This window comes from Electrophorus electricus, chromosome 4, assembly GCF_013358815.1.
Source record: "Electrophorus electricus isolate fEleEle1 chromosome 4, fEleEle1.pri, whole genome shotgun sequence".
Classification (NCBI taxonomy): domain Eukaryota; kingdom Metazoa; phylum Chordata; class Actinopteri; order Gymnotiformes; family Gymnotidae; genus Electrophorus; species Electrophorus electricus.
Genome location: NC_049538.1, coordinates 4,502,912 through 4,530,352, shown reverse-complemented (window position 1 = coordinate 4,530,352; position 27,441 = coordinate 4,502,912). Strand labels below are relative to the sequence as shown.

The 27,441-nt window shown below is 42.5% G+C and overlaps 2 protein-coding genes and 2 long non-coding RNA genes across 13 annotated transcripts in view; 3 read left to right on the top strand and 1 right to left on the bottom strand.

Annotated features, from left to right (window-relative positions):
- The first annotated feature begins 4,044 nt into the window (after positions 1–4,044).
- Positions 4,045–10,910, top strand: LOC113587834. Of its 2 annotated transcripts, none has more exons than XR_004775854.1 (4): positions 4,045–4,352; positions 7,510–7,644; positions 8,189–8,304; positions 8,909–10,910. It is a non-coding gene; the product is annotated as an uncharacterized LOC113587834 (long non-coding RNA). The 2 variants fall into 2 exon arrangements; XR_003411793.2 differs by having other exon boundaries at positions 8,186–8,304.
- An 889-nt stretch (positions 10,911–11,799) lies between these two features.
- myl4 (myosin, light chain 4, alkali; atrial, embryonic) lies at positions 11,800–16,804 on the top strand. 2 transcript variants are annotated; one of them, XM_027026718.2, is made up of 8 exons: positions 11,800–12,005; positions 13,283–13,310; positions 13,594–13,743; positions 15,398–15,571; positions 15,825–15,902; positions 16,132–16,169; positions 16,280–16,288; positions 16,575–16,804. In XM_027026718.2, the coding sequence occupies exons 1-6, from the start codon at positions 11,901–11,903 to the stop codon at positions 16,158–16,160; spliced, it is 564 nt and encodes a 187-aa protein (XP_026882519.1). In that variant the 5' UTR covers positions 11,800–11,900; the 3' UTR covers positions 16,161–16,169; positions 16,280–16,288; positions 16,575–16,804. The 2 variants fall into 2 exon arrangements, with proteins under 2 accessions (XP_026882519.1, XP_026882518.1); XM_027026717.2 differs by having other exon boundaries at positions 16,280–16,804.
- Positions 13,072–19,366, bottom strand: LOC118241129. The gene is made up of 3 exons (XR_004775855.1): positions 19,288–19,366; positions 15,382–15,506; positions 13,072–13,082 (listed from the first exon to the last, which is right to left on the bottom strand). It is a non-coding gene; the product is annotated as an uncharacterized LOC118241129 (long non-coding RNA).
- Positions 17,593–27,441, top strand: part of maptb (microtubule-associated protein tau b) — a 29,558-nt gene continuing 19,709 nt past the window's right edge. For 2 of the 8 annotated variants that reach the window (XM_027026727.2, XM_027026726.2), the window contains exon 1: positions 17,607–17,867. The gene's annotated coding sequence lies outside the window, so the exon portion shown is untranslated. Of the gene's footprint in view, positions 17,868–19,287; positions 19,377–27,441 lie in introns of those variants that run through there. The other 6 variants (XM_027026725.2, XM_027026724.2, XM_027026723.2 and 3 more) reach the window with 6 other exon arrangements.

The window sequence follows — 27,441 nt, the reverse complement described above, 5'->3', positions numbered from 1 at the left end:
AGTACATTTTGTACCTCACAAATATACTTGAGTAATCATATAAAATATCCTCTTTTAAAACAACTCGTAAAAGTACCATTTGTTCAAATTGTTACTTAATTAAAGGTAACAGAGTAGATGTAGTGAGTTACTACCCACCTCTAGTGCCACGTCAGCACTTTATTTTGCAATAATGAGGAGAGTAAAATATTTTTATAATGCAATTGTCTCTCTCTCTCTCTCTCTCTCTCTCTCTCTCTCTCTCTCTCTCTCTCTCTCTCTCTGTCTCTCTCTCTCTCTCTCTCTCTCTCTCTCTCTCTCTCTCTCTGTCTCTCTCTCTCTCTCTCTCTCTCTGTCTCTCTCTCTCTCTCTGTCTCTCTCTCTCTCTCTCTCTCTCTCTCTCTCTCTCTCTCTCTCTCTCTCTCCCTCTCTCTCTCTCTCTCTCTCTCTCTCTCAGACACACAGATACGCACAATAACCCACACGTTCTCAGACAGAACACACACAGGTGGCAATGCGCATTGCTAATACATCTTCATTACATTTCCCTTGCTGAAGGTTTTGGGCGAGATCTAGCTAGCATTAGGAGTGTAGCTAAGCTGGTGCAACAAGTAAATGAATTCCCAGTGTGGGGAGCCTCAACACTTTCCACAATCCATGCAATCAGTCACCGTATCCATGGTATGGCAGTGTAAACAATGTCTGTCGCCATGGAAGTGTCCTGCCGCTGACCTCACAAAGCTAAGCAAGTGCTCAGAAGAGCAACTCGCCCCCAACCAGCATAAAAAAGAATTAAACTACAGCAACACCAAAAAAGAAAGAAAAAAGGACCCAAACAAAGGAGGTTTGGTCTTTGCACATTTTGCTTCCTTTGGAGTGCCGAACCAGATTGCACGCACACTGAAGCCCCGTTTAGCTCCCAAATGTCATCAACAGCCCACAGCCAGATCACTGCCAGAACACAAGAGCAAAACAGCCACTCGACACAGGGCTTGAGGATGAGGGCATCACCCTACAAGTAGAGCCAGGGTGAGGGTCAGGCCTGGTTATGTGCCTCGCACAAAAGTCCTGTTTTTCCCCACTTACTCAGGATTTCGTATATGGACTAGCAGTTGAAACGAGCGAAGTTAAACCTAAGCTCTGTCTCTCCTCTTCTCTCTGTGTCTGTGTGTGTTGTTTGGAACACAACACTCTCACCGGATCTCAGAGTCTAATGAGACCACATGGGAGGACTACCTGATCCTTCCTGACCTCTCTTGACCCCTCTGATGACACAGCTCCCTCCCCCCATCCTCCACTCCCTGACCCAGCTCCCCACTTATTCGATGCTCTTGATTGCTCAGTTCAAGCACTGTGATCCATGTATGGCTGTCTGATTGGTGAATGCGACCATAAGGAGAACATTTGGAGGAACATATGACCTATCTAGCTAGCAAACAGATTTGGCCAATTTGATATAGACATCTGTGATATACATTAATGTTTACCTCACAGGATGTGGCACCTTCCTGTAGGATTTGTTTCCAACCATTTCATCTACACACCTGCACCCCCACACATTTGTCCCTTGGTCTCTTTCTATCTCTGTCTCTGTCTCTCTCTCTCTCTTACACAAACACTCACATGCACACACACACACACACACACACTCACACACAAACATACATTGTCTTAAGTTTACTTTCCTAAGTTTACTTTCTTATATGGAAAGGGAGGGAGAATAGAAGAATAGAACAGAATTCATTTTGGTGTGTATGTGTGTGCGTGTGCGTACGTGTGTGTGTGTGTGTGTGTGTGTGTGTGTGTGTGTGTGTGTGTGTGTGTGCGTGTACGTGTGTGTGTGTCTGTGTGTGTGTGTGTGTGTGTGTGTGTGTGTGTGCATGCCCGCTCATGTGTATGTGTGTGAGAAGTGAGAACCTTCAGGGGACTCAGGGGTCTTTGTAAAACATAAATTAATGCTTTTGTTTTATCATCTTGATTAAATAGACACAGATAAACTCACAATCAAAATCCTCTTCTGGTATGTTTTTTACGGCATTTACGGCATTTTTTGCTTTTACTAATGCTCTTAATAATGTGTATGAAAGAACAGGATAAGAAAACTATTACAAACATTAGTACTTAAGTCATTGGGCTACCAGGCAGAGGATGGTGCAATAAATAACAATAGTTTTCAGTCACATAATTCTTCAGACCTTCACTGGTATAGATAACAAAAGAACTGTTCATACAATTAAACTGTAGTTTGGTTTAAAACCATTTCTGCTTTACGCATTTTCATGTTTGTGACATCATGTGACTACGGTAAAAATTCAGATATATAATATAAATTATCTGTATGACAGGTGGACACTTGGAAAAGAAACGACCTGTTCTGTCTTCACGTCTATATAAAGCAGACCACACAGTGAGAAAAGCATGCTAGATGGCTGCCATTTAGAATTACATTATATTTAGTTAATCAGAAATATTTAGCTTTTTATATATTTTAGTTTTGAAAAATATAATGTGGCCTATAAAGTTCGAAGGACCATATGATATAAAATAATTTGCGTTTACCTGGATTAAAATGGAAGATCATTCAATCTGTTAAATTACAAGATCTTAAATTTCATGGATCATCTTTTCCACTCGCATTCATGATAACAGCTTTTGGCTTCCATGATGGGAGTCCTGGAGTAGCTGTAATTTCTTTTTCAATCTCGAGAAACACACTCACCTAAACTAATTTAAGAAAACCCAGTTACGTGAGTCTAACTAATTCAAAAACAACGGACAAAACTTCGTTTGTAGTAGGAGGGATCCCTCTAAGGGTTAACCCGCTCTTAAATTTATCACCTGCTCTTAAGAGAAACCCTGCGTCAGATTGGGGCGCAGAAGAGCCCGTTACCATGCACATCTACTGAACAAAATAGTTCCCTCTTTCTCAGAAATTCTAGATTTTGCTACAAGTAAATCTTTTCCCATGTGTGAATGCCTCTGCAGTGTCTTATGTTACTGTAGATCTCTGGGTCTAATAACGGCGCGCTGCGTAGCATGCCAGTGTACCGGAGCAGCAGTTCCTTCTTTCGTCACCAGCCGGACGCGTGTAATGGTATCAGTCAGAGCTCAGAAGGCCTCGGACAGCCCCGGTGAGAGCGCCAAATAACGCTACGTATACATTCAATCACTCACGTTTCACACACTTAACCAAGCTTGATATACTTACTGGTCAGTAAAAACCTTGAATACCCGAACAAGTTCAAACTTAATATAGCCTCGAACATTCCGCTGCTACGTTATGTCAGAACACTAATACTTCAGTCTTGACTGAAAAATTGAAAATCGGATATTTTGTCCATCTGTTGTCTAACTGAATATAGGTCTAATTAACACATTACGCCAAAGACTACTTTTGAGCAGTACCGTATCTTTCCATAAATCAGCAACAAATTCCCAGTTCAGTCAATGTGAAACTTAAAGTTTGCAGAATGTTTTCGATGTATTTAATTGCATGCTGCATGTTGCTCTTTTGGCTGTTTCAGCAAAAATAATAATACAAATAACAGTAAAGTTAACAATTGTATTTTACAGTTATAAATAATATAACTATATATGATTAATATTCATCCAGAGATGTATTTGTTAAAGTAACTAAGTTACTAAGAGCCAGTGACAGAGTTTTAGTTACCCGAATGGCAAATGACAGCCTGAAATCAATGCATTCCTCAAAATAAACAACTAATAACAACAAAAACATAATCCTTACACATTAAAAACTATCTGGCCAAATCCTTAATTTCAGAAACGGAAAAATATTCAGATCGGTCGAAACATTGAATCTACAAAACCATCTGCGCTATTGGCAAAATACATCTGGGGGGAAGATTAGACCACAGCGTGTCGCATTGTGTTTTAAGCACACCGCAAACGCTGTAACTACGTACAAGTTCAAAGATCAGGAACAAGTCGCATAAGGCTCCCCAAGTTCAAGCAACACTTTCCACCCACGCACGCCGCCCCGAACTGCGCGTACAACCCCACTGCCGAGCTGGGGAAAAAAAACATGCACTCGGTGACTTTTACCTTATCCAGTAAAACAGAAATTTCCCTTTGACTTCAGTTTTAGACCGAAGGTTAGTTTTCGTCTAAGTCCTCGGCGAGAACTTTTTCCCTCAATCTCGGAGAGTGCGCTGTGGGGCAGCTGTTGCTTATGCATTGGTGTCTTATGAAACCTGAGAGTTGCTTCAGGTAGGATCACCACTTATGACACGATGCCAGCATCTCGTTTCTCGCGCTCGTAAAGGGTTATGAAAACTGCAAGATTTCAAGTGGGATAATCGTCAAACGCCGAAATTATACTGGGCTTTTAATGGACGTTGACATTGAGACATGTACGTGTTCCAGAGGGCAAGGCATTCGTTCTTGTGTTTGTGTTCAGACGAAGTTAATGTAGCTTCTTCTGTTTAAGGCGATTCTATTCATATTACATAAGTTAAGGATACAATAAGCGGGCACCTGCTGTATTTAAAAATGTATTTATTTTTGTTTTGTTTTTTTAATTTGTTTTTGTTTGTTTGTTTGGTTGGGTTTTTTTTGCTCGCATGCTTACTTTTCTTTTTTGAAAACAGAAGATATATTGTGCTTTTTCATTGTCCAGCAACATATAATGAACATCATACAGTCCCTGTTATGACAAGCAGTGTCTATGGTTTTGAATCCATATATATTACAGGAAAAATACAGACAGCCCTCATATAATTATTATTATTTATTAGTCTCACAGTTTTCAGCACACAGAATTAAATCTGCATTCATGCCAATGGCTCCACTGTCACCAGGCCTCTCTGTGTTGGAGGCACTGTTCACCATCATCACTATGTGGTATTTGATTTAAAACCCATAAACATACACACTGAATTAGCAGCATGTTCCACTTCACTAACACCATGGTGGTCTGCTTCATTAACAACATTTTGAATTCTGAACACTGATTCACTCCCCTATATACATTCTGAATCAGAGGAGGAGGATTTTGCTGACTGTACTGAAGGTTTTATGTCAGAGAATTTTCAGATTGATGAAAATAAGTTATTTTATGATTCAGTAGTCCAGCTAAAGAGTCTGATAGAAGATCTTGACGGATCCTCATGTGTAATCACAGGATCTTGCTGAAAGGACCGTATGATATAATATACCACACTCTCGGATCTGCTCAAATTTTTGAGAGCAAAAGGTCTATAAGTACCTATTGGATCCTATGACCTTACTCTCTACACTGTTGTGTTGGTTCACTCCTTTTTGATAGCAGTGTATTTGGGAACTAGCAAACCAATGTGTTGATGACTATGTTAATGAATTCATTGGAGATTTCAAAAGCTGCTACTCAAGCCGGACTAAATTTCAATGGAAAGCGTTATGATGTTGCATTGATATGTGACACCCTTGTGCTTCCTCTGTCACACTGTTTTCACTTCCTCTGTCACACTGTTTTCACTTCCTCTGTCACACTGTTTTCACTTCCTCTGTCACACTGTTTTTCCACATCATTGTTCTTAGTTCCACATTAGTTTAGCCTCTATAGTTCTTGCTTAGTCTTTAGCTACTGGCAGTGATGGGCAGACCAAGCCTTATTGGCTCTGGGGGCCTTTTTCTGATTGTAGGAAGTTCGAATCATTGGAACACTGAAAGACTACACCGGAAGAGTAACCCCTGGTAGTTGTAGAAATGATGTCAATGATATCATAAAAGAGATTATATAATAATGATGCTCATTAGTGATGTTTAGTCATTAGAATGCATGTATAGCTTTTGTAATAGTCCTTTTTTATGTAAAATATGTTAAATATGAACACTTCTCCACCCATGTTTCCATGTTCTCCATATTTCCAATTTTCCCTTAAAATTAATGGCTGGTTATTTTGCACCCTCTTATAACTTGTAGGTGCCAATGCCAAACTACGTTGGCTGAGAAGACCCATCGCACTGCAGATCAAAAAATGCACTGCAAATACACAAAGCATATTCATCAAAATTACACGCATGCACGACATTTTACAAATGTGCTGACATTTCATGAACTCTTTATTTGGACAGTTCGTCAAGATTTTCATTAAAGCATCATGGTGACTGCCTCACATTTTTTGCAACTTTTTACATACTTCCTTATGCGTTTTGATTATTTTGTCTTCACGGTTATTTTAAGTTACAGAGAGCAATAACTGATATGGCCTATGTCATGGACATTAGGATGATTTTAGGTTGATAGTACACCATCCTACAGTGCACCATGTAACAAATCTGACCCAAGCAAGCACCCACAGAGAGAGAGACATAGAGAAAGAGAGAGAGAGGCAGAAATAAAACAAATGCACATATTTTATATGCTCTGTAATGGCAAATGTGCGACTGTGGATTTTTTTTTGGAACGTCTGTGGAGGAAAACAGGATGTCAGATGAATAGAGAGCATTCATTTGAAAGCACATCCTTCAAGCAGTCTTTTCATCCCCTGAAAGCCTAACAGGATCCTCACACAGCAGATTCTCTAGACTGTCACTTCCCCCTCACCCCCACCCCCACCCCGAGCATGGCCCGCCCCGAACTCCCAATCAAGATTTAAATAGAAGATAAGTTTGGATGTTATCTTTGTAATTCGGCCAACATGTTTATATGTCTTACCTTCTGTGTTTAAGTTTAGATTTAAGCCTGCCAGTGATTAGTAGCTGTAGGATAATCCAGCTAATCCTGGAGGCAAATTTGAGCAAAATAAAAACTAAATATTTAGCTGTGTACTCTATAATTGACAATAGCAGATTAATAGTTACTATAGCCTTTATCATTAATTAGTGTTGTAGTACAAACTCGACTGAACAGAACTGCGAACCACAGACTCTCAATGACTATAAATAGCATATAGCAATCTTTGTGTGGGAAGTGTGTTTTTTTGTTTGTTTGTTTGAATAAATATAAGCGCTAAGATTATTTACAGTAATGCATGTGTTGCTGCAAATGTGACTCCAGTGGCTGATAAAGGAACCACTCCAAAAAGAATGTTTCCACCTGCTTCAAACACAAGTCCATTTAATCTAATATTGGCAGCATAATGGCCCCATCTGCTGGCTACGTCTTGCAACACAGCTCAGGCGTAAATATTGTCTAACCCTAACCCTAACCCTAAGTTCCTATATATCTTACACGTATGCATCAAGGTGCATACACTTACTAATGCACGGTTGAACAGTATGTTCTGTATCTCGTGTGTGAATCAGTTAAACTTATTGATACCTCCTTACAATCTAAATGCTGATTTTATGATGGGAGTTTAGTGTGATTTTTTCATCTGTTGATGTGGGTGTGCTGAACTAGTGAGAAGGTCATTCCTACACAGGGGAGATCTTGACGTGTGTGTGTGTGTGTATATGTGTATATATATATATATATATATATATATATATATATATATATATATATATATATATATATATATATAAAAACTCATGTGATTTGGGCTGGAGTGGTTGGCTGATAATAATAAGAGAAACTCCCAACAGGACGGGGGATGTGAACTTCCCAAAGGCCATATGACAGACCTGGAGGACAATGACAAATTCCTGGAGACTCTCGGACCGCATGTGAACCATGAAGCAGAAATGGGAACGTCAGCAACATCCGAGGTCCTCCATTGGGTAAGGCAAGTGTTGAAGAGTCGCTTGAATGTCATTTTGCTAGAATGTATTCAAAATCATAAACACTGCCATGCCAGTCATCAGATACCCAGCAGGCTTGATGAGCTGGCCAAGATACAACAGGACCTCAGACTACATAGGGCACATGCAGGGGTGTGCCTAGACTGAACTGAGACTCAGGACTCTGCCCAATACCAGATGTTGCTCTGTGAAATGTTTACATGATGTTGTGAAATCAGAACAAGAACCTGAAATCAGAACAAGAATGAAATCAGAGCTTACTGTGACAGGCTTAGCTCTATTTGTACAATTCCTGAAACTACAAAAATCACACGATATGTTGCACAAAGAAATGTATCGATGTACTGTGCAACTAAATAGTGAACCAAATATATATAATATAAATATATCATCTATTTTGTTTTATTATGCCCACCTACCCAATGTGTATTCTATGGCTGCCTTGCGTGTGCACTACTGGAACACTCACATTTTCCTTTGGGGTTAATAGTGCCTTATCTTAGCTTCGGTTATTTACCAGCAGAGGGCAGTAGACAGTGGGTCACACTGCTCGCATTACTGGACGTTTACAGTGCAGTACCGTCAAAAACGAGGTTTATATCCGGATAGAAGATGCCACACAGGAGTCCCCCTTATTCAGTAAGTATTACCCTTATTCAGAAATATTATAACACACAAAGTAGGTTGTGACCCCAAATTCCTCCCTAGTCCCTTCTCCTGTCTCCTTCCTGTCTCCTTTTCTGTCTCCTTTTCTGTCTCCTTCCTGTCTCCTTTTCTGTCTCCTTCCTGTCTCCTTTTCTGTCTCCTTCCTGTCTCCTTTTCTGTCTCCTTCCTGTCTCCACCTCTTTGTCCTCCCCCATCTTTGTCCATTTCTCCTCCCCCATGTCATCACCACATCCTTGAGAAGGAGCAAAAATTCCTCCGTCCTGCATATAATTACAGACGAGTCATAATCAGTCCCAGCAGCCATTGCCAAGTTTTTGGGAAAAGCCTAATTATTTTTAAACAGTCGTGAGACTCCTTGTTGTGTTTGATTTATATGAGATAGATTTATGTTGGGGCAATACGAACACTGTGTGTTTTCAGAGATCTCCCTCACACGGTCATGTTTCGGCTTTAACATAGCTCCCAAAATAGCCCAAAACAAACTGGTGACCTAAACCCAAGTCTCTATGTCAGTTTTTTTGCCTCAAAGTATGGCTTCCTTTTAATTAATTTTTTCCTTTATTGAATGACGCTGTAGGCTATTATCGTTACCCTGCTATCCTGGCAACACCTCTTCTGATGCAGTTTAGAAAGCTTCAGAAACATGAAACCACTTGTGCTTGCCCTGTATCCTTCTGTCCAGCATCCTTGCAGGGGCAACTGGAGTACACACTCTGCGTACACAGAGCCCACACAGCAGGGGGGTGGTCTTATGTCATAACTGTCACTTGCTATCCATGGCTCCATTTAACTACATGGTATGAAACTGCTTCAGTCCCGGAATGATTCACACACTGGGTGTCAGATTTACACCAGGGCAGAAACAACCTATGAAAGCTCTAAAGGGAATTTTGAGTTTTTTTAAAGACACAAACTGGATCCCACTTTGACTGACTCACTGAAAATATTTCTGGAGGTGGTATTCCTACATACTAAAGACTGTTTCTTATACTATATAAAGGGCCATTTGGAATGCAACATTTGTTGGCTAAAATGTACTATTTATTATTTATATAAATAGCTGCCAGTGGGACAACAGAGTTCCGGTGCTGCACTAGAGCACAGACTCAGGCATTCTGCTGTGAGATTATCACATAAACATTCATAGATTTTTTCGGATGTGAGGATAAACAATTTGGGCAGTAGCTTACATACTACACTTTTGAGAAAATACACGTTTTCATCTTTAAAAGGGTCTTCCATACAGTCATATGTGTAGGATTCTCAGGAGTCGTAGAATTTGTGATGTGGTGATTGATATCAAAATCTGAAGGAGCTTAAGGAATGTTTGGGGTAACATCGTTATCCTTGAGTGTGCTTGGACCAACTGTGTCCAAATTTCTTAGGCTTCATCCACGACAGAAAAAAAAACTATATTGGTTGTGTGTCCATTAACATATAACATGCAGAGCAATTCGCGACATTATGAAGAAATGTTGGCCTACTTTTAAAAATCTTATTTTCTCCTTCAAAAGCGGCCTTGGAGATGTGTTGGTAAAACCACTATCATCATGTTCCACCTGTGTTTGATCCCTCACCTTATTGTTTTCCATGTGACTATTATGTACATTGTAATAATATTTTAAAAACCGAAAGTTTTACTCCCTAAATTAGAAGCAAACATTTCATCAGAGGATTATATGTAACACAATACATGTGGTGCATCTGTTACTATGACTGTGTGGTCATGTAGGAAATGTGGGAAAAACAACCACATGTTAGTTTTGGGAAGCAGGAAAGACAAGAGTCACATGCAAGTAGAAATGTATGGCTTTACTGGAGCAGCGTGAAGTCTAAATAAAACAATCCAAAACACGACAGGCAAAAAAGGCAGGAACTGTAATAACAGCCTTAGGTCACAACCAGAAAATGAGTGATAAATTACAAACAAGGCTCAAGAATAAAGGTAACTAGGAGCAAGTGTAGTTAGGAGATTGGGAGCGACCCAGAGCTTTCTGGGAAACATTGTCCCTGGCAGGCTTGGTGAACAAAAGATTGCTATCAGATGTGGTGATCCTATCTCACCAATAGTGAATCATTGTATCAAAACAGATCATAATACTCATTCCGAAAATTGTGTCTGTATTGAAGCGGTGGCCAAGATAGGGAGGGGAAGTGTTCTGGACACCCATTTACTAAAGAGGGAAATGTTTTTGATCTTTGAGTAGGAGACATTTACTCCGGATGCTCTGACTAAAGATTGTCACCATTGTTGTGGTCGGTGACTTTTTGGGGGTCAATATTAGGATATTTTCAAAAGACTATGAGCATATAAAGAGTAATTTGGTGTTGTAATTTGTACCTCTGTTTAAGATGTAGGATATTGATCTGTAGTGATGATGATCTTTATCAACTGTATGGGATCTTATCTTTGTAAGATATATGTTGTAAATATCAATGTTGCTGTTTTTAGTGCACTTGTTAATTTTTGGTGTATGTTTTTTCCTCTCTCTAAAATGGCAAATCGCATGTATGCTGCATGTATTATGTTCAATCATTTCACAGCTTGCTAGGTTAATGTGGAAAATAAATATTTGATGACAGCAATCAATGAGTGTAGATTTCTTCTTTTTTATTCTTGGGATTTTGCTTGAAGTTCATACATCAGAGATAATTTGAATACAAGAGACTATTTTGATAGTTTTGTAAGCCTGCAATTAATTCTTTCTTGATCACATGATCTCCATCAAGAAAAGTGTTCCCCACAAATACTTAGTGTCTTTCACCAAAAGATAAAAGCCATTAAAGATCTGTACCACAGAGCATCTGTTATACTAGAACAACTGCAGTGAGTAGGTCAAATTTTTTTTTTTTTTGTATTGACTACGAAGTTCAGAATCTGCTGTTAGCTTGCAGTTCACCACAATATAGTTCTTTAAAACAGTACTATAAACAGTACACTAGGCGAGGTCCCACCCTGTTCCACGGGGATCCTCCATAAGTCCCAAGTAGTCCCTCCATCATCTGGCCAACCATAATTCATCCAGTTTGAAGTCCACTGCAGATCCCAGGAGTGCATCACCTTCGAGGCCCCTTTAAACACATGCCACAGTAAAAGCAGGCCACACTGCGGCTTAAAAAAAAGTATGCTGGCTATATACACCATGTACTTCTTACAGGCATCCAATATAAAGGGAGAACAGCACAGGTTTTGTAGTACTGTTTGTTCAGCTCCCTACCCCACCACATGCACCTCCCTCCAGCATTGCTGCAAAATAACTTTAAAGGCCTTGCTATTAACCTGTCATCATTATACTGAGAACAATATGTGGACATGCTAAAGCTCTCCACTGGGAGTGTTTGAAGAGGCTCGCTTGTGGAGACTTGTCACTCCGCGCCCCCATCCTACAGACCTTGTAAGGGACATGACGGTGCCTCGGATAGGCTGGTCCATCCCTCTGGTTCTGCCGGAGGGAGCTGGAGGTGAGTATAAAACCTGTCCGGGCTTGGTCTGACCTCTGTGCCTCATTTCCAAACCTTTCTGACCTCCTTTTGAATCGCTCTTCCTCAGCCTAGTCCATCTCAGAAACATGGGTCCCAAAAAACCAGAGCCCAAGAAAGAGCCAGTAAAGCTTGCTCCTCCTCCGGAACCGGAGAAGCCCAAGGAGCCAGAGTTTGACCCGAAGAGCATCGCGGTGAGTATTTCACTGTGCCCATTACTAATCCAGCTGTCTAAAACAACACCGTCAAAACCCATAGATATGTGCAGCATGGAAAAGAATCGTTGCTAGGGGCCAGAGTATTCCATTGGCTGAAAGGTACTAACATTCAAACAGCATGAACCTTGTAGAGGCAACGCCGGTGACTGTTTGCATCCATCGTCGCTTAAGGTTTTATTAATGTATGTGTGAAAGGTGGTAATGTACAACATTATACAGTAGAGTTGTATGTTTCAGTCCTTAACCAATGGGCACAGAAACACGTCATACATGACCAACATTCGTGGCCTTACTTAATTCACATGAAAGGCATCTCCGGAACCCTACTGTGGTGACAGCCTTCCCTCTCATCTGGATCAACTGGTGTTTAACATGGTGTTTAGCATGGTGTTTAGCATGGTGTTTAACAGAAGCCATGTCCTCCTCATAAAATCAGTCCATGGTCTGTAGGACAATGGCATCTGTTTTCCTCAGCCCAAAATAATTCACCTTCCAAAACGAGATCTCAGATTACATTGCTATTACAGTGACATCAGGACATTTACGCAGTCAGGAGCCCCACAGCCTAAACATTGAGTTAAAAACACATTTTCAGAAACCTCACATTATTTTGCATGTCCATAATAGATGTATATACACATGCCTTTCTTTTCTTTCTCTATTCAGTTGACATGACCTTGTAAGGCTGTTTTCTTTTCATCGTGACACTCCACCTGTCTTTCCATTTGGTGTTTGCGGCTTTCCACGCAGTCTGAGCTCTACATAAGAGGTCCCCTGTTGGAGCTTAGCATGCCTGTGATCCAGGCTTACCCCATCTTACACCCCAGAGATGGGGCAGAGAGGATGGGGTTTCACAGTCACTCCCCTGGTCCTGCAACAGCCGCCCGTTATTCTTAGATCCTGTAATGGATGGGGAGGAGACTGCAGTGAACGACCTTGACGGCATGAGTGTGAATAAGCCTGCCTCTCCTCCTGGGTGCTGCTAGCATCTGCAGCGCTGCTTAATGGATTTTGGGCGGCGGGGAGATGACTGATCCCATACGGCTTGTTTTGCTGTTGGGCAGATTTAGCAGGAAATGTCGTCAAATGCATGGATATGGAGAACTAATCATTTTCTGTTAAGTAGGGGCACAACGGTTACTAAACGCATATATTACATTGTGTGACAACCAAATCGTTTTTTTTTTTTCCTCCTGGTGAATGAGGTGCAGTGCAAAAAAAGATGCTTGACTCTCTGTCCTTTCTTTTCCCAGATTGAATTCAGTCCTGATCAGATTGAAGGTATTCATTAATTCCAATATAGTTAATGTTTTCAAACATATGTGCAGTTGGTCATTTTTGAGGAAATGATCACAGAACGTATTCAGAAGTAAAGCAAACCACTTGGAATACTTGGCATCAGGTATCAGGGGCTCAGACTAGCACTGTGTTAACACTTTCTTAAGTATCTTGTACAACAGTCTCCATGTGAAAATAAAAAAAATCTTCATGTGCTTAAACTGGATAAATAAAGGTTAAGGAAAAAGACAAGGAAAGCAACTTCGCATTCCGTCTGCCCAAACAGAGTTTAAGGAGGCCTTCATGCTGTTTGACAGAACAGCGCATGGAGAGATGAAGATCTCCTACGCCCAGTGTGGTGATGTCATGAGGGCGCTGGGCCAAAACCCTACCAATGCTGAGGTCATGAGAGTGCTAGGCAAACCCAAGCTTGAAGGTGAGAAGGTGAAAGCCATTGCTCATCTATCTATATCTATCTATCTATCTATCTATCTATCTATCTATCTATCTATCTATCTATCTATCTATCTATCTATCTATCTATCTATCTATCTATCTATCTATCTATCTATCTATCTATCTATCTATCTATCTATCTGTCTGTCTGTCTGTCTGTCTGTCTGTCTGTCTGTCTGACTTTCTAACTATCTATCTAGTTTGGGATCAATGTGTTAACAATGTATTCATCTGTTGCTTTGCTTTAGCCATCATAAACAGGCATGTTAAGGGTCTTGGTAAGGTAAAGATATTTAGTAAGGTTCCTGTGTTTAGTACGGTTCCTGTGTTTAGTAAGGTTCCTGTGTTTAGTACGGTTCCTGTGTTTAGTAAGGTTCCTGTGTTTAGTAAGGGCCTTGTATTTAGTAAGGTTCCTGTGTTTAGTAAGGGTCTTGTGTTTAGTAAGGTTCCTGTGTTTAGTAAGGGTCTTATGTTTAGTACGGTTCATGTGTTTAATAAGGGTCTTGTGTTTAGTACGGTTCCTGTGTTTAGTAAGGGTCTTGTGTTTAGTAAGGTTCCTGTGTTTAGTAAGGTTTATGTGTTTAGTAAGGGTCTTGTGTTTAGTAAGGTTCCTGTGTTTAGTAAGGGCCTTGTATTTAGTAAGGTTCCTGTGTTTAGTAAGGTTCATGTGTTTAGTAAGGGTCTTGTGTTTAGTAAGGTTCCTGTGTTTAGTAAGGTTCCCTGTGTTTAGTAAGGGTCTTGTGTTTAGTAAGGTTCCTGTGTTTAGTAAGGTTCCTGCATTTAGTAAGGGTCTTGTGTTTAGTAAGGTTCCTGCATTTAGTAAGGGTCTTGTGTTTAGTAAGGGTCTTGTGTTTAATAAGGGTCTTGTGTTTAGTAAGGTTCCTGTGTTTAGTAAGGTTCATGTGTTTAGTAAGGGTCTTGTGTTTAGTAAGGTTCCTGTGTTTAGTAAGGTTCATGTGTTTAGTAAGGGTCTTGTGTTTAGTAAGGTTCCTGTGTTTAGTAAGGTTCAAGTGTTTAGTAAGGGTCTTGTGTTTAGTAAGGTTCCCTGTGTATAGTAAGGTTCCCTGTGTTTAGTAAGATTCATGTGTTTAGTAAGGGTCTTGTGTTTAGTACGGTTCCTGTGTTTAGTAAGGGTCTTGTGTTTAGTAAGGTTCCTGTGTTTAGTACGGTGCCTGTGGTTAGTAAGGGTCTTGTGTTTAGTAAGGTTCCTGTGTTTAGTAAGGTTCCTGTGTTTAGTAAGGTTCCTGCATTTAGTAAGGGTCTTGTGTTTAGTAAGGTTCCTGTGTTTAGTAAGGGTCTTGTGTTTAGTAAGGTTCCTGTGTTTAGTAAGGGTCTTGTGTTTATTACGGTTCCTGTGTTTAGTAAGGTTCCTGTGTTTAGTAAGGGTCTTGTGTTTAGTACGGTTCCTGTGTTTAGTAAGGGTCTTGTGTTTAGTAAGGTTCCTGTGTTTAGTAAGGGTCTTGTGTTTAGTACGGTTCCTGTGTTTAGTAAGGTTCATGTGTTTAGTAAGGGTCTTGTGTTCAGTAAGGTTCCTGTGTTTAGTAAGGTTCCTGTGTTTAGTAAGGTTCCTGTGTTTAGTAAGGTTCCTGTGTTTAGTACAGTCGGTGATTGTGACTACCTTGTTTTGACTGTAGAACTGAACACCAAGCTCATGGACTTTGAGACCTTCCTGCCCATGTTCCAGCACATATCCAAGTCAAAGGACCGGGGCACGTTCGAGGACTTTGTGGAGGGGCTGCGTGTCTTTGACAAAGAAGGAAATGGCACTGTAATGGGAGCAGAACTACGCCACGTGCTTCAAACGTTAGGTAAACAAAACACTCAAAAAACAATCAAACCACTCCAAATGGCTGCAGCTACACTGGCATTACAGGATAACTGTGTCAGAAACAAACTGTATGTAAAATGTAAAAGTATTGCCAAATTTGTCTGAATTATTGCATTATTAAAGCGCCGAAAAACGTTGAATTTGGTGCTTGGTGTTTATCTGTGTTGTGAGTGGAAAAATGAACTGAATCACTGAATCACTGAATTGTGGTCCTTAATGGTGTCTTCCTGTAGGGGAGAGGATGACAGAGAAAGAGGTTGAACAAATAGTGGCAGGACAAGAGGATGGTAATGGCTGCATCAATTATGAAGGTATTAATGTGAATGTGAAGCATTTTAAGATCATATTTTTAGATTCACAAGGCTTGAATGTCAGCACCCCCCCCCCCCCCCCACACACACATGATGATGTACAAAAACATGATGATGTACATTCAAACCCATTTGTTATCCACATTAGAGTATGCATTACTAATTACCATGGATCTTGCTGTAGTGCAGGAATTTAACAGTTACTGCTTGTGGTCTTTTTGTTAAACAGCTTTTGTTAAACACATCATGTCTGGATAAACGCCACAGGTATGCCACTGGAACAATGTTTTTATTCTGCATTAGCAATGCTCAGTGTGAATAATGTTCAATTTTGTTTGAGAAGTCTAACAGGTTGCTTTATCTCTTTCAATGTCTAGGCTTCAATGGTCAGTCTTACAAGATCTGGTACCCACTCAACATGGAAATGAAAAACTCCTAAATCTCCTAAATCTTTTTAAAAAGCTATTTATGTTATAGAACATGCTGAATAAAAGGTTTTTGCATGTGATATATTCATGATAATGTGATGCACCACGAAAAAAAAAAAGTTAAGCCTACTGTGATTACCATGCCCTAAAACACACCTCAAACACAATGTAAAAACACTGGGACGAGGGCGCCACCTTGTGCCTGAAAGTGTAACTAGCAGCATGACATCATCTGTGTCTGCAGCGCAGCACCCCAGGCATCCCTACAATCCAGTGAAAGAGAACCACAGCGCTGTACAGTAATAATCAAGCCTTTCAAATGGAGGAGGGAAAAACACAGTGCTGTGAAGGGCTGTGTCACTGCAGGACTGGACCTGCTTTGCAAAAAGACCCTTATGACAAGAACTGCCCAGTCCACTTTTCAGTTTAAAAGAGTAACAATATATAACCAAATAAAATGGCTTATGTTCCAAATACTGTTATTTTTCAATTATGTGAGATGGAGTTATTAAAATTTTATATAAACTGAATCAAATTAACCAGTTTAATTAACTCATTAAACTGTTACAACCATGTGTTTGAAATACAAATCATGTTGGTTTACTAAAGAGTAGTTATACAGAAAGAAAAAAAGAATACCATATAGACTTGTTTACAGGCAAAATCAAAGTAAAAGCAACAGTCCAGATAGGATCGATGATACGATTACATATAGACCCACATCTATGAATCTCAATTCTTCCTACTCTCTCTCTCTGTCTCTCTCTGTCTCTCTCTCTCTCTCTCTCTCCCTTTGTCCCTCTCTCTCTTTTTCTTTCTCTCTCTCTCCCTCTTTCTGCCTCCTCTCTTGTTAGAAAAAAATGCCTACTCATTCACGAGTGGTCTGGTTGCTAAGCAACTCCAGAGTCCACCCTTATTAAACTCAAATTCTAGGAGTGGTTTTCAGGAAAGCCAGAAAACTACATCAAAGTTTTCAATGGGAAACACAGCCATTCAAAATATGTTTATAGTTAGATAAAATTAGTGTTCAAAGTCAGATGTTCTGGTAAAAATAAACAAAACAAACCCCACGAAAAAAATTGCAGTAGACTATTGTTTATTGCAAAACCATTAGAATGTTTTGTTTTGTGTTTTGCTTTGCTTTTAAGTATACAGAAACCTCAAGGCGTGATAATGTTAAGGTGAAGGTCTTGGCTAAGCGCATGCACAAGGATACTCGTGTCAGTGCGCGCGCCTGAGTGCGCTCGCGCTCGCGCTCGTACGCGTGCGCGCGCTATAGCCGTATACCTTAAGAAGACTAATCGGTGCTTATGGAGACTAAGTAGAGAGATCAATATCAGTTCTGATGGCATATTTCAACACAAATAGTTCATCAAGACCAAACGGTAAATTCGAAAGATCGCGGAGCTCGCCGTTTTTCTCGGGCGGGCTCTCTAGCGCCCCCCTCGCCTGTCAGGCCAGCGATGAAACGGCTCCGTTAGCTGTGTTAGTGCTGACTGACTGCTGCAGTTGGACGGACGGTAACTGTGCTGCACAGGTGAGTAACGCCGGCACCGCAGTACACGGGCCCATTTAAACTACGACTTACACGTGAATAATCTGACTGTGTAACACGGTCCGATGTTGGGTCTCAGTTAACGCCTCTGAATTATCTAAACACCACTGTAACTGGCGATGCTGGGTGTGTGAGGGCCTGCCTTTGTCAAAATCAAAGAGGCATTTAATTTCGCCGTGCCGGCTACCGCTAGCTCTATTTCTCACATTTTAGCTAATGGATTAGTGAATAACGCTTTGTAACTGTCTGTATAGAAGAGTCAGTTTAAATAAAGAAGTGACATTTAGATAAATTCTCAATAAATCCTTTTTTTCTGCCAGTCTTGTCTTAACTCCTCTAGGTTACATATCGAGGCGATAGCTAGCTAGCTGCTATTCTCAAGGCAGACTCCCTCAAGCTTGACAATTTATTATAATTATTATAGGCAGTTGTTTTGTCACTGCAGTATCTTAAAGCGCGTTTTACTTCGTGCATTCGCTTGTCTTAGTGATAACGTTACGTGTAGCTCAGGCCATGGTCTCGTTAATGCGGCAGCTAGTGAGTTTGCCCGGTGCATTTTTTTTTTCAGTTCTCAGGAAAAATCTAGAAATTTGGCAGAAAACCGGCCACTGCAGGACGCGATTAGCAAGCCATGGCCGTGGCTGTTGAACGAGCCAAACCTTTTCGAGTTTTTCTCGCCTTTGTCTCAGCTAAGACAAATACAGCGAAGAGACGCTGGGGAATTAGACCCCTTTAATACAAGATAGTTTTGGTTTTTTTTGGCACTTTAGATCCACAAATGTGAGTTCCCCAAATTCCCCGACTGGCTGTCTCGGTAAGCCGCAGGGCGATCCTCGTTTAGCCGCCGGTGTAACGGGCTTTCCGCAGTTGCTTTCCGCGGAGATTGGTGCTGATGCTGCCCGCGTCGCCGTTGGCCGGGTACAATATTCTGAACCAAGTTTTAACGGAGAGTTGTTTTTTTTCTGGATTACTCATTTCACCCCTCGTACCAGGAACGCATGGATATTTTTGTTATTCGTGTTAGTCGGCGTGTTTCAAATTAATCGTTCGTTGTGGATTTTTCATACTAGCTGAAAAAGGTGTTATCCTGATCTCCGTATCATCACGCATGTCTTTGTTTCGAGCAGTTTGCCGTAGGTGCTGCAGATAAAACGCTTGTATCAGGGTGGGTAGAGACAGCGGACTAGACCGGGTACTGGCGCCTAACTAGCGTGTGCTGAACGGCTGCCAGCAATTACTCACGGCATTTCTGTCGTTAAACATCAAGTCTTTTTACCTGTCATTAAATTGCACCAAGCACATTTTTTTGGGAGGGGGGTTCGTTCGTTAATTTTTTTTTTGGTACGGATAAAATCGCCCCGAGCCTCGTGTAGCTCTGGGTTTTTCACGGCGGTGGACACACCTTGTTTCCCCCTCCCTTGCTCGCGCTCTCCAGAAGCCAGCTGGGCTGTCGCGCGCTGCTTCACTCGTTAGGCTTCCTGCGCGTCGTAAGTACGTCTTTTGAATTTGATCTACATCTACATTTGCATAACTCTTTTTTTTTAGCTTTGTTTTTTTTTTGGGGTAATGTCGTGCCATCAGCTCACAAACTAAGAAAAGACTGTCGTAATATTCCGTCTTACAATAGAAGATGAAAGCATGTCTGCATGGTAGTGACTTCCTCCCCGACGCCCATCCTTCCCCGCCGGCCGCGTGCTGTCTGCTCCTCTGTATGCCATCTTCGCATCTAAATAGCTCACCATGACAAAGCCTCCGTGTCCCGTACTCTAGAATAACGTATCCTAATAACAAGATTAGATACGAGTAAGCGCTTAAGTCTTAGGGGAAATGAAAAATGAAAAGCATCTGTCTCAATGGAAAAAGAAAAGACCCCATAAGGGCATTTTACTCCTCACTATAATTTTTCACACTATATCTCTGAATTTAAATGATTCATGATGATCATTTAAAGAGACCGCAGATCTCAAGGTGGCCAGCTAGATATATTAACCTTATCCATAAAATACACTGTTATCTGCTCCATCAGAAAACATGTTCTTCTGATTTCCTAGTGGATAATGCAGTTATTCACAGCAATTAAGGAGAAGCACAGAACATGTCAGGGGTGGGGGTGGGGGAGCCTAATTCATGGTAATGACTGTGCAGAACTGCCACTCCACCTCCTGTTTCAGTCCCAAACACACATCTGTTATTACTTCTGCTGCTCATGCCTATCACATACAAGTGGAAGTATACACGGGGTTCCGTTTTCTGTCTGCAGTACTAAAAGAGGCAGTCTAGACACACACATAATGCAAAGGGGGTCTGACAATGTGCCAGGGTCTTAGGTGAACTGAAGTGATGGCACAGACTAAGTGCTAATTGAAGCTATAGACTGACCAGTGCCATTTGCAAGCTGTCTGAATGGGTGATGAAAAACGTTTCCGATGGGTTTCCGACTGTGTGTTCAAACCTATCTGCCTCAATGCTACAGTGGTATGGCACTGCATACAATATCCACCGCACGCACACTGTTATTAGTCAAATAAGTTCAATAAAGTAGCATGATATTGTCCATGGCTTCACTGGAAAAATAAAATTTGACAATGTAGCGGTAACCCGCAGACCATTTAAACTGGATATGTTGATACTCCTTAGTGTATGGAGCTTATCAGTGCAGCTAGTGAAACTTTAATGTAGACTGAGGTTTGATCTGCCGGGCATTCGGGCTTGTTTGCCTGGCAGAAGCAGGTCTGGGATCAGTGTGGCATATGGCAGAGTTGGGGTCTCCCACAGAGATGTCAAGGACGCATCTGTCTGTGGAACAGCAGGGGCTGCAAGGTCACAGCTGAGATGTACTGAATTCAGCTTTGTCAAGCTTGCGCTAAGAAGATGTTCACTTTAACTGTTTCCTCAGCTTTAAGATTTATAAATGAATTTAAAACCTGAAAAATGAGCTCAGTAAAGATTAATTCTTTGTGAATTGGCAGGTGCCTATCATAGGCTTATCAGATAGAAGTATACTCTATGCCAGCTCCTTAAATTTCTGATTTCTTACCTGAAAAAGGCTTTTTTTTGGTTGATCCATTTAATATAGCAAATACATGAATGCTCCCTTTCACAAATTAGCACAATATGCTGTAAGAAAATGGAACACTTTTCAGCCTTTTTTAGCTACTGGGTTGATGTGTTTTTGAGCTGGTTGATATCACAGACCAGTACAGACTAGTGCAGGTGCATCGCATCATGAGGGGATCGCTGAGGAGCACAGTGGAAGGCAACCAACAAACAGGCATGCTGTGTTCAGCACACGCAGAGCACCCTGTTCTGCATCACCACAGCAGCAGCCTTCCTGATCTCTGCCTCGCAACAGAGAGAGAGAGAGAGAGAGAGGGAGAGAGAGAGAGAGAGAGAGAGAGAGAGAGAGAAGGAGAGAGAGAGTTATTTTCAGAGGGAAAGAAAAAAGGAAAGAGACAGTGAGAGATAGAGAGACAGAAAGGAAGAGCGATAGAGAGGGAGACAGGCAGAAAGAGAGGGAGAGAGAGATAAGGAGAGACAGGAAGAGAGAGAAAGGGGAGGGCTGGGTTAAGGACAGTGATGAAGTGACGTAATCAGCGATCCCTAATGGCTAGACTACCCAAAAACTAGGTCAGAACCATCGAGGCGACCACTTGTGCACGGGGTGGTGTGCAGTGCACCCTGTCACAGACACACCATAACTTTCACAGACACAAACACATACACTCGCTCAGAAACACAGAGCACTAGCCACTTATAAATCTGAGCACTTAAACATCAGTCAGAAGGTGACCATGTCCTGGTTTATGCAGGGACTGGTAGCTGAGCCTGGTTCACGAAAGCCTTCATGGCCCCCCGAGACACTCCCTCCCCTGCAAAAGGGGCCATAACTTCAGCATAGTCAAGCCAAGTGAAGAGCGTTTTTAAAGAAGTAATGTATAATCAAAGCTCAACTCAATTATCCTAGCATTGTTCAGAATAGACAGAGGTATGACATGCACAGACTACAGTGAGCCATGAAGTACAGCGTAGCCTAGTTCAAAGAGGTCACCAGGCTGAGGAGAAAGATGTGTGACTCCTGCTTGCATGCAGTCATACTGACACACTGCCAAGTTGGTCAGACACAGCGACGTAACCATGGTGAAATGCTTAACGGGATGCAACCTCCGAGCAGTTCTGCTACTGAGCTTCCATGTTGAGCAGAGCTGGTGGTTGTGTTTGTGTGGGCCACAGCTGTGTATTTAATGGAGTATTGTTAGCACTGAGCAGTGTCTTCACCCTTCTCTGATCCTCACCCACTAGTTTCACTGTAGAGTTCTGTTGCTTTTATTGCCTGTATACAATCGTAATGTAATGAATTAAACTTTTATTTATTTATATATTTATTTCAGCACGATGGACAGATTGGCTGAGGTTAAAGTTCCCACGGCCTCCTGTAAAATATTTGTCCTATGCTTTGCATACGCTTTCAGAGACCATTTATTATTATTTGCGTGCTACCGTGGATGATGTTTTAGCCATGCTCTAGGAAACAAGATCTCTCTTCAAGTGTGTGGAAAAGACAAGGCAATATCTGTATGTGTTTTATGTGTGTGTGTGTGTGACTAGTTTGGGATGATTGCTTCGTAGCATTGAGATTTAAGACCAGCAATGATTATGATTGACATTAGTGGTACCAGCCTGTAGCTGCGATCTGCTAATTGAAGTCCAGACCAGTTATAGGAGCTTCTGGTTTCTAAATCATTTAATACAATGGATCAGAAGATCGCTTTCTCCAACCACAGCATCTCAGAGGATCTCTCTCCCTAACCGCAATCAAGAGGGCAACCCAGAGGGTCTCCCTTCACCCAGAGGCTCTGTAAATCACAGAATCTGTGCAACCATTTAAGTCTACAAAGAGGAGAGAAAATACTGTTATGCACTGTCATATACTGTGACAGTATACCCTAAAGGTGATGACATGGGCTTAATGGAATGGCTTCAGAAAGTCCAGATGAGGATTCACCCACCTAATGAGGTTGGTGTGGTGTGTAGGAAGTGTGGTTGCCAAGGATACCCAGACCACTGGCAGTGAGGTTGGAGAGGGAAGGTCTTAATTTTCACTCTACAGAATTTGTAACTGGATCTGTTGAACTGATATGTCGAACTGTGGTGGGAGCAGGAAAGCCTAATTCTAAGTTTGTTTGCTATTTAGCACAGTGAAAAATGGGCAGCCTCCCATGTCGGGGTAGCCCTTAGCTGATGCTGGACTGTGTGTGTGTGTGCGCGCGTCCTTGCGTGTTTCTACAATTAGTCTGTTCTCCCTTCACTCATTACACCTACACAGAGTGCCTCTGTTCTGTCATGCCCCCTGCTTTTCTGTTTATAACACATTGCCCACATCTGCTCTCTCATTTGTGGGCTGTTCACCCCATCTTGCCGTCTCTCTGACTGAGGAGAGCCACGTGTCCATCTAGCACACAGACCAAAAAGAAACCAGTACACACACCAAAAAAATGTAATGCAATGTTATGCAAAAGTAATTTGTAATGCATGGGCATGTTTGGAGGGCAGTTTTGATGCAGTGCAGTGAGCTGGCTTTTCATTAGGGGAAGGGTTCCCATTATTCCCCAGTGTTATAAACAGGCTACATCAGAAAATCATCACAAGCATGTTAATGTCAAATGCATCATCAGAGACATTAGACCTTTTTGGCCTCTGCAGTATTAGCTTGAGATGTAATTAATCTGAACCTGTTTAAAAGCTGCATTCTGCTTGTTTGTTTGTTATTTGTGGTTCATAGAGACAAACAGGCATCCTGGTGGTTCAGGCATGCAGACGCACAACCACCTGTGCCCAGGGCAGGAGTCATGCGCTGGGGCAGGTGGGCGTGGCTGTTGGGGTGTCTGGGGTGGGAAGGTTCCTCAAAGCTGCTGCCACACTTACACACACACACACACACACACACACACACACACCACACACACACACACACACACACACACACACACACACACACACACACACACACACACACTCTGGCAGGGGTTTAAGCAGGCAGGGAGAGATAGTGAAACAGATGGTCATTTATCTGATCGCTTGGGCACAGCCAGCAGGCGTTGGTGGTTTGGACTGAGGCTGTGACCTCTGCTGTCTCATCACTCACTTACCACTCATCCAACCCTCTGAACACTGGGACACTCACCACTCAACCAGTCCTCTGAACAGAGCTGCTAAATGCATAAAATCTTGTGTAGAGAGCAATTTGGAGCAGGGATCTGAATTTGGTCTGGATTGGGTTTAGGTACATGACATGGACTCAATATGTTCATGTTCATAAAAAAACTAAATGCATATGATCTAGTTTAGCTCTATACCAATGTTTTTAGCTAAAATATTTTGAGCAGTACTTTTTGCAAATTGACTGTTATCTGCTAAAAACATGGATCCTACATTTTTTCCTCCTGCTGAAATGAGGAAAAGTGGAAGTAGCACGAGAAGGAGGGCAGGACTGCTGAGAGTTTCTCCACCACTGTGCGACCTTGGATGTGCATCTGCCAACTACACCAAAGAAATTGTCCCTAGGAGTTTTCTACATCATGTCACTATGCTCTGTGTGTACGTCTGCCACACCGTGTGTTATACTGGTGTGTGTGTCTGTCAGTCTATTAGACTTAAGGGTGTGTGTCTGCCAGTCTATTAGGCTTGGCTGTGTGTGTATATGTGTGTGTCTTTCAGTCTTTCCTCTGTGTGTGTGTCTTTAAGTCTGTTTCACTGAGTGTGTGTGTGCGTGTGTGTTTCCATGCCTTTTTCTGTTGGGGAGTGGGGAGGTGCATGTGTGTGCAGCCATAGTGGTCTGTACACTTTATTTGTGTCTTCCTCACCCCCTGCTCCCTGTCTCTCTATCTGCCCCCTGCTCCCTGTCTCTCTATCTGCCCCCTCCTCCCTGTCTCTCTATCTGCCCCCTCCTCCCTGTCTCTCTATCTGCCCCCTCCTCCCTGTCTCTCTATCTGCCCCCTGCTCCCTGTCTCTCTATCTGCCCCCTCCTCCCTGTCTCTCTATCTGCCCCCTCCTCCCTGTCTCTCTATCTGCCCCCTGCTCCCTGTCTCTCTATCTGCCCCCTCCTCCCTGTCTCTCTATCTGCCCCCTCCTCCCTGTCTCTCTATCTGCCCCCTGCTCCCTGTCTCTCCACATTTGCTCGGTGTGTGTCCCCTGCCTTGTTTCTTGTCTCTTTGTCTCAGCCCCTCACATCTCTTTAGCCATGCTCTGTCATCCTCTCTCCTCATTCCTTTCTCTTTTCTTTGTCTCTGTCGTTTCCTGCATCGCCTTCTCGTCTCCTCACCCACACGCCCTTGTCCTTTCAGCCTTCACACATTCCATCCTCTATCCTTCTCTCTCTCTCTGTCTCTCTCTCTCCCTCCCTCTCTTTCTCTCCTCACTCTTTGTCTCGCTCATTCCCTTTTCAAGTTCATTGCTTCACGTCCTGCTCTCCTTTATTCGGGGAGGGTGAAAGGGTACAGGGTCTGGTTTTAGGATGTCCTATAGCCACCTGTCCCCATTTTTTGTTGCTCTGTCTCTTCTTCTATCACTCTTTTTCTTGCTGCGGTAATGTCTGCTCAAATATTGATGAGCTGGAACAGAGGCTGCTGTTGGCTGCTGACCAATCATATCACACTTCTCCCTCCTTGTGGTTCCCACCCCCTCCCCCACTAATATGGCTGTAACCCATGGCCGCACCCCTTCCCCGTCCACTCCCCGCCCCCAGCCTGCATGGCTGTATGCCGACCACCGGCCACGCCCATTGTTGCTGAAGCTCCATGTTACCCACCCTCCCCCTACTTGCTCTGGTCCCTCAGCATCCCTTCATCAGTTCCCTTTTAACACCCATATTGTTCCTGCTCTTCGCACAAAGAGGAGAGGTGGTCATCCATTCCAGCAGACAGCCGGCTCTCTCTTAAAGGGCCAGGCGCGCCTGTGAGCCCCGTAGTGACTGGGTGCAGGCGCAGGGCACACAGCCCGGTGAACAGCTTCAGTCGTGAGTCCCACAGATGCTTCTGAGGGCAGGGGCACAAAGGCTGGCACACGAGAAAACAGACCCTGCTTGTCTTGTCTGGAACTCCAGATTCTGCTTGGCAGTCAGCATTAGTTTTATAGTCACAGATCTTCTCCCCTCACTTAAATTCACAGTATTTTAGTGCAGTATATCCTGGAGAAGAAGAGCACTGCTTGAAGGGTCTCAGCTGTGTCTTCCCTTCCACCATGCTCTCAGATGATGTTTGGTAAATAAATCTGTCTGTATGTACAGATGGCTGGCTGAACGCTGTTTTGCTGATGGCCGTGGTAACAAGCGCCGCAGGGCGGGTGTTGCCCGCCTACATGCCACTCCTCTCTGACAGACACTCTCTCAGTGAGCTCTCGGGCTCGGCAGGGTGGTAGGCTGGTGGATGGGCACTGTGCCAGCGCGTCCTGCTGCTACTGCCAGGGTGGTGTAACCCTCAAGATTAACCCTATGGGGCAAAAATGTCAGGTGGAGTGACTTAATGATAATAGAGCTTTTACATGTATCTATGAGGCAGGGCCTGGATGGACCTGTAGGACAACGTATGATGAGTGACCCTAACTGGGGCTTCACAGTGTATAGAGCTTATCGGTTATTTATTGTTTAGTGGTCTTTGCACAACTGATATTGCAGAAGGCTTCAGTTGCAAATAGGCCCTCTAACAAAAATGATTTTTTTATTGTGTGCTGTGAGCGTCCTGATCAGTCCTAGATATTTAAAGTATTAGACATTTCAGTGTTGTTTCAGTTATTTTGATGAATCAGAGCATCATGTGATCCACCGTAAACCGTTTTGGTCAACAGACGTCAGTCATTCATGGATCACTACTTTGTTTTAACATATTGCAAGTTGACATTATGTTTTTGATATGACAGTTTTATTCATGTCATATAGCCCCGACCCTGACCATCTGTACCCAGGCCAAAATGGCCAAATTGTGACAGCATGGTGCGTCTTCTGTTTGCAGCAAAATAATCCTTAAGGATGCCCAGACCTGCATCTGGAGTAATGTTACTCTATGGCGTTTACTGCCGTACCTCTGACCCAGGTAATCAGGCTGTTTGCAGAGGAGGCCAGAGGAGAATGGGCCCCCCTTTGAGTCTTTGTTCCTCTCCAGGTTTCTTCCTCATGCTCTAGGGAGTTTTTCCTTGCCACTGTCTCCCTTGGCTTGCTCACTGGGGGCATGGATTTGGACATTTGTAAAGCTGCTTTGTGACAGCATTTGTTGTAAAAAGCGCTATATAAATACATTTTGATTCTGATTTGCAGGCATCTGACTGAGTTTAGTCATATGCTACCGGAGGCGCTGGCTAGGTGGATCAGCTGTGATTAGGGCTGGGACTAAACTCTAAAGCGTGTGGGGCGATAGGTCTCGAGGAGCTCGAACTCACCGGATTCCCAGTGTTAACTTGGTATCCACTGTAGCAGTAGGTGTTAACTATGCACTGGTGCTGACAGTGATGGTGAGTTTGAGTATCATGAGAGTGACATGTCAGACCATCCTGGAGGGTCTGCTTCTAT